We start from the raw sequence: 6,626 nt of genomic DNA, 5'->3' as shown, positions 1-6,626 counted from the left end.
TCTACTAACATTACTACACACACGTCTAGCCTGCCTGCCTGCCTGTCTGCCTGTCTGCCTGTCTGCCTGCCGTCATGGGTCGTGCCTGCCCCCTCCCCTCCCCCCCTGTCGCTCGGCTAAATCCTTCAAGATGGGCAGTCGCGACCCCACGGTACTTCCCTTACTCCCATGGCCGCTGTACGCAGTAGCAGTAGTAAGCATCCCAGCACCCAGCACCATAGCATGCTGGCCCCGGCCCTGCTATAGCAATGCACCATGCGACCTTCATTTCGCCCCTGCAGCCTGTACTCACAATCCTCGCCCTCAGATCACAGCTCGCACCCGTCGCGGCCCTATCGGACGTGTCACTGACCCATTCTCCCACAGTTTTGCCGCGTGCTGTGTGTGGTGTGTGCGTGTGTGCGTGTGTGCGCCCTGCCCTCGAGTCCAATTCACCGCCGCTAGTCGACCGTTTGAGCAGTTGCACCACTCCGCCGCCCCGCCCTCTGCTCCGCCATTGGCCGCCGCTGCCGGTGAGAGCAGAAAAACACTCGCTCCCAACGTCGCGTACGGCGACTGGCCGATGCACGCCCGCATCCCACCAACCGCCATGTACCGCACTCGAGATCGGCCACGCGATGCTCGTCACGGCAATGCCCCTCGGGAGCAGCGTCATGGGCGGCCTGGTCCAATCGCTGCTGATCGGCCCTGGGACGTTGCATCTTACTTACTCCTGCGAGCGCCCTCTGCGGAACCATGACACCGAACACAAACATCTGACCTCAGGGGCGTGGCCGCATCGTCTTCGGCCCATCTCCATCATGCCTGCCCCCGTCAGCCCTGTCCGCCATCCGCAAATGCCCGGTCATGCGGCTATGGGGGACCAAGTACGCACAATTGCCTGTTACGGGCCTGAGTCGATGCGTCGTCTATAATAAGTTAAATGACAATTTATGCTCAGCGCGCGCACTACGCCTCAAGAAACGTTACTGCAACAATGGGGGCGAATAGCCGCCGAAGCCCATCGTAAGAGCAATCCCATTCTGCTGCACCGCTCGAGCTGACCCCCAAAAAGCCCGTCTCGGTGCATTAACTGCTTCGTCTCCCTATTCTTTCCCTGATTGCACATCCAAAGCCTGCTTTTTGTTTTGTTTTTTCTGGCCTAGAGACGTACGGGTGCTGACGGCGCCATGTACGCATCTAGTTACCGACATGTAAGTACAGACACCGCAATGCGCCGCATCCAGGGCCGACCCTCCTTCGCCGTCTTTGCGTGTCTTTGTGCTTGACAGGCTTCGAGAACGGCTTCCATGGTAAACACTGCGCGCGCCGTCCCATGTCGTGAGCAACCCCTCCCTGTCGCGATCGCGGACATGGGACCTGGGTTCGTAAATGTTCCGAGCGAGGCGTTCGCAGTGCGGAGAAACCCTGGGAGCATGCTTGCTGGCCTTGCTCACGACCAGGGAGATAGGTCAGGTACCGAGCGACCATCAACTCTATTCCAACGCCGCTCCAAACTTGTTTGTCGGGCACTACACAATACCACTGCACCGCCGGTGCACACGGCTGGCGCGCGCGGCTGCGTATGCGCTCGATCCGATGCGTCAATCTGATGCCGTCTTGCGCATTCTACACTCGACGACGATAATTACCCTCACCTTGTGCACACCCAAATCTCCCTGAACGCGCTCAACACTTGGTCCGCCACGGCGCCTCTCGACGCATTGACGGCCGGCCACGCCTGCACTAGTCGCGCAACATCTGGCAGGTCCAGTGTCGATCTTGTAAGCGACCTTTTTGCGCACGCATGCCGTGTTACATCGGCTTTCTGTTCATAGTCCATTCGCGACGGTTAGTCGTCGCTGTTCCTCCACGCTGTAGCGCAAGCCCATGGCCTGACGGGCGGCATGCATGTCGGGGGCCCGTCAGCTGGTTTGGCCTGTCGAGCGACTCGTGCACATCGCTTGCTCCCCTGTCCCACCGCATCCTCGAATCCTACTTGTGTGACGTTTGCGAGAACGAACGAACGCTCGCTCGCTAGCTGCCAGCCTGGTCTTTGTCCAATGCCCGTCGTTGGCAGGCTCGGTTGGCCGTTGCCGTGCGGATACATGGCTGACAGGCCATGGGCACGCTTGATCATACCTGACTCTGGTCGTGGCCGTTGTCCACCCGCGGGAAGCAGGGGTGCAGGCCTGCTCAATAACGGTCGACGATCACAATGGACAAGCTGTGCGATACTGCCGCACATGGATCCGACTCGTCCCGTTGGCCTCCTGTCTAGCGCAAAAGGCTGAGAAAAATCGCTACACACCACCACCACCACCACCACCACCACACCCCGCTGCGCCTACCGCATTCCCCGATTCGCCCTCCGTACATACTTACCTAAGTACATATGTACTATGTGCGTCTCCGGATTGCACAGTATTCTTTAGACCTGCCTTATCTGTCCTTTGCTCGAAACCCCCCAAAACCAAGGCTATCGCCCCAGCCGCAGTGTATACATATCGGGAGATTTACTGCTTATCGAGCAAAAAACCCTAGACTCGGTCCATTAGGCAAATGATCGACACGTATGTAAGCTCATCATCACAACAATGTTTGCAATAATGCGATCCGGTGACGGGAGATTTTTTGCCCACGGACGCCGTCGCGTAAACAAGGATAGTCAGTAGTAGACCATGGTGAGAAATCTAGGCCTCTGTCGCTTCATCATATTTGCACCAGCAGAGACGAATGAACAGCGACGGCGCGACAACTCGTCACAAACCACGTTGTGGAAAAAAAGAACAGCTTAACAACTAATCTTGGTAACGCAAAACCCCAAGCCACGAACCTGGAGCGAAGATCCCCTGGGCCCCTCGACCTTGCTTCCCGCTGCTTCCCCTTGAGGGTTGTTGCCATTGCAGCCTGGGAGGGTGTCCGATCCCCCAACTTCTAGGACTAGTCGCACTTACTGACCGGGGTGCTTGTTTCGCACGGGAATGCCGAGTACGATGCTCAGCGTATTGCAATATGTCAACACGTAGGTAGGCATGTCACTATATGTGTAGATACATACTCAGTATGTACATGCGTAATCAGACGAAGAGGTCATGACACGAGCTCCAATTTCGCGGGCCATGTGCGAAATGGACTAGACCTTCACTCTGCTTTGAAATGGCCATGCCTCGAGCCGAATTTTCAGTTGCGAACGTTACTGCATAAGCGGCATTTCTGACAGGCAGCGCCACGCGGCTGATTGGCTCGACATATGCCGGCTTTAATCATGAGACGAAGTGGACCGTACCATCCCAGCCGATATGTCAGACTTGCGACAAGGTCATGCTGGTCTCCCGCACATACCCTGTGCATACCACGCCGGCAGACGCCACGGATTCGAACAGACGCTTTGTGGCAGTGGGAAGATTTGGCCATGGGCTGATTGCTGCAGCAAGTCATCGACGAGGCCAAGTCGTCCTTTCAATGATGTCAATAAGCGCTAGCTGCCGAGTCGCTGCAGCAGGCTGCGACAACAGGATCTGGCCCGCCTCGGCCCACCAGCCATCCAGACCCATCCCTGCGTATCCTTCTTCCATCACACTCGCTCTGCTGCGGTATTCCTTGCAGATGTCAACATGGACGCTACAAACGCTTTGTAAAATGGTAAGAAGATGTACTACCTGCCCAGTGTACGGCAGTAAACGAGGCTGGGCATAACAACCAATCACAACGTTTAGCAGCTACTAATCTTCTGACGATTAATACCGGAGCGTATATTAGAAACTCGTCGCGTCATGATTAGTCGTGCGCCATTGACTGGATGCTGAACTCGCGCATTTTTCACATGTTACAACCACCCCATTGGAAACTGCGATACGGCCCTCCTTTTCTTTTGGCTGCCTATCACGCCCTCTACACTGATTCTGGGCGAGAAGATGGCAATGCGCGACTGCCACTGGTCAAGATATTGTTGTTTCTTTTCGCACAGTGTCCCTCGACGCCGCATTGCATGCGCCCCTCCTGTCTGATCCTGCAAGAAGCAATTCATCGAATGCGTCGTCGCATGGCTGATTCGAACCACATTACATTCGGGCCTTTTGGTGGAAAGCATCGCGCGCTCTCCGCAAACAATGCCTAAATCAAGTTGACATCATATTGTCTTCGTCCTCGACCCCGAACGGTGCTGGTAACTGGTCTCTGCCTGCGTTTCACGATACTAGCGGCCTTCTAGCACTCTTCTAGAATGCGTCCTTAGTAATTGTACTCGCCCATGTCTACTTGCGCGCTGCTCGAGTCGCTTGCGTTGTTCGAGTCGAGTAACCTCGCCCAGCAGCCTCAATCTCCTCCCTTTTCCGTTTCAAACTACGGCAGCCCATGTCATCATCCCGTCCTTGGCGAATTACCTTATCTGGGTAGTATCGCGAGTCGCGACATGTAAACGTACATGTAAACGGGATCAGACCAATATATCCTCAGGCTAGCACTAGCTATTCCGCGGCCTGTGCCAAAAGGACAAAGCGCTATAGTTGATGCTCCTGCAAGAGCACACGTATCGCTTGGACGTCTCACAGACGTGATCTTCGCCTTGTCCTCTTTCTACTTGGAGCGCTGGTTGCGGCCACCGCACTCTATGCCCCACGCGTATAGCGTGTAACAATACATCAAGCGAATCAAATGGGGGCAAGGCAAAAGTCACTCCACAACACCTCCGAAACTTATTACAGGTGGCTGGGAAAGTGTAATTCCAAATATTTTCTTCTACAGTCTCTTCACCTCTGTTTCCCGCCACAATGCTGAGACTGTTGCATCCTCAGGATATGCAAAGATAGGCTCATCCAATGGTTGCGCATAGTCGCAAGAGTACGCGATACATTAGATGAATCGGACGGCACCAAGCCTTGCGGAGGGCTATTTTTAAGGTTTCACCAAACGTTGACTGACATATCGGAGAACGTTCTCAAACTCGCGTTTCACGATCGGGGAATGCATTGCCAGCCTAAGCAAAAAATCGCCTGACCCCTCTGAAGAAAACAGCTCAGTGGTGGAAACTGGGATATTGCTGGTAGCAGCCCGGTATAGGCGACCTGGAACTTTGCTCGACTGGGTTCCCCTAACCATGTGCGGGATCGAAAATCGTCCGATCTTTCCTTCCGTCTGTACGAGAATCCCGTTGGGTATTCATCGGGAGTCACAACTGTCGTGTCCAACTGTATACAGGGTTGTTCCCCGGATGCGCGTCAAAAGACTTGAAGCAAATCTCGAGCGTGGTGCAATCATGGTCCCGAACAGAAGCAGACATAGACGCGCGTGACCCTGTTCATCTTGACGTGCTGTATGAACGGCTCGGTGAAAAGGGCATTTGGCAACGCGTGACAGTGACATATTCTTGGGGCTGTGAAGACTGCTGCATCTCTACGCGTAGCCTGTTAGGCTTCGAGGAACACTGCTCCGTCTGCTCCATTCTCTTACAATTCAGGTGTCGAAACAAGATTGTCATTAAGGCATTCGTGTCCATTTCTCAATGTACCCAGTCCCTTCCATCTCCCCCGTCTCGAGTACCCACAAAAACTAAACAGTCTCAATAGCATGATGGCTTTTGGGTATGCAACGGCTCAACTCTAATTTATGATCGACCCTTATTGCCGGGTATACCGGTACGCGATAATTACCCAAAGCTGATTGTTTTTACCCTTTTTTCTTTTCGCTTCCGCTCCCACCTGATATCCTTTGCTATCGGCCCAGCCAAATGTACGCGTCACAACCCCCGCTCAAGTCAGCCCAGCCAGATTACGCGGAACTGAGTTTTACCAAGAAGATCAGCAAATCTGATGCTGTCATTCGGCCCTGCCGCGCAGTTCCGACGAGAGAACCCTTGCGCTTGGACCCACTGTAAGATGTTAAGGATAGAACAGAGATAGAGAGAGAAAGTGAACGCGAAGGAAAAACAAGTGAAGCGAATGACACGCAAGTGTGCGGGGAAAGGACGACATGACTTGGACAATCTACGCGTAACCATTGGCTAGTATTTGTAGCAGCATGTTCCTGGTAAATGGGAGTAGCCCACCCAGCCAGCCAGGTATCTAGGGGGCCATAAACAAGGCATACACATATTCGGCAGTCTTTTGTGGGGCACCCAACGACATCGACCCTCTCTTTTTTTCAGCCCATCAGTCAGTTCTGTTTGTCTGACGCAAGCAAGTCCAAAAGTAAGTAATCAGAGCGAACGGGCAAGCAATCAAGGAATCTTACTGCCATGTACGTCCGTCGAACAAGCTTCTCAGGGGCTGTAGTAAGCAAATTTTGGCAGGTGAATCTAGGTTTCGTACACCCATTCATCTTCCTTTTCCACTTTGTTGGGAATTGGATCTCGTCAGAGGGTTCTCGCTCCGTCGTGTTGAGCATGGGTGAGAGTGGGGAGGGGAAGGGAGGCTGGGGGTGGTGGAAAGGGAGGGGGGGAATGTGGAAGGGGACGAGCGCGGCCTGTCTCGGGCCTGTTTCTGGTCTCCCCCCTGCCCTGTCAATGTCAATACCGGCAAGTGTGGGAATGGGCTTTTGCTTCCTTCCACCCCCAGTGCCCATCATCAGCAAGGCCTAAGGGCCCAAGACCCAATGTCCGGCTGGGCTATTGACCATGGACATGGGGGTGGTGGATGGGGGGAGGGGGG

The 6,626-nt window shown here is 54.3% G+C and overlaps 3 protein-coding genes across 3 annotated transcripts in view; 1 reads left to right on the top strand and 2 right to left on the bottom strand.

The window, feature by feature from the left end:
* The window catches only part of COCMIDRAFT_27420 (uncharacterized protein), a gene marked incomplete at both ends in the record, with an annotated part of 1,452 nt that extends 713 nt beyond the window's left edge, over positions 1 to 739 (top strand). The window contains one exon of the mRNA XM_007691073.1: positions 131 to 739. Coding sequence (XP_007689263.1) covers positions 131 to 739 — 609 coding nt within the window. The remainder of the gene's footprint in view (positions 1 to 130) is intronic.
* Positions 740 to 2,773: 2,034 nt separating this feature from the next.
* COCMIDRAFT_6433 (uncharacterized protein) lies at positions 2,774 to 3,016 on the bottom strand (the record flags this gene model as incomplete). Its single annotated transcript, XM_007691070.1, has 2 exons — positions 2,774 to 2,889; positions 2,941 to 3,016. 2 exons carry the CDS (start codon positions 3,014 to 3,016, stop codon positions 2,774 to 2,776), a joined length of 192 nt encoding a protein of 63 aa, XP_007689260.1.
* A 721-nt stretch (positions 3,017 to 3,737) lies between these two features.
* Positions 3,738 to 3,967, bottom strand: COCMIDRAFT_37917 (uncharacterized protein; the record flags this gene model as incomplete). Its single annotated transcript, XM_007691078.1, has 2 exons — positions 3,738 to 3,850; positions 3,880 to 3,967. The coding sequence occupies 2 exons, from the start codon at positions 3,965 to 3,967 to the stop codon at positions 3,738 to 3,740; spliced, it is 201 nt and encodes a 66-aa protein (XP_007689268.1).
* Between the last annotated feature and the right edge of the window lie 2,659 nt (positions 3,968 to 6,626).

The sequence above is a fragment of the Bipolaris oryzae genome, assembly GCF_000523455.1.
Source record: "Bipolaris oryzae ATCC 44560 unplaced genomic scaffold scaffold_91, whole genome shotgun sequence".
NCBI classification, from domain to species: domain Eukaryota; kingdom Fungi; phylum Ascomycota; class Dothideomycetes; order Pleosporales; family Pleosporaceae; genus Bipolaris; species Bipolaris oryzae.
This window is presented reverse-complemented; position numbering and strand designations above follow the sequence as displayed.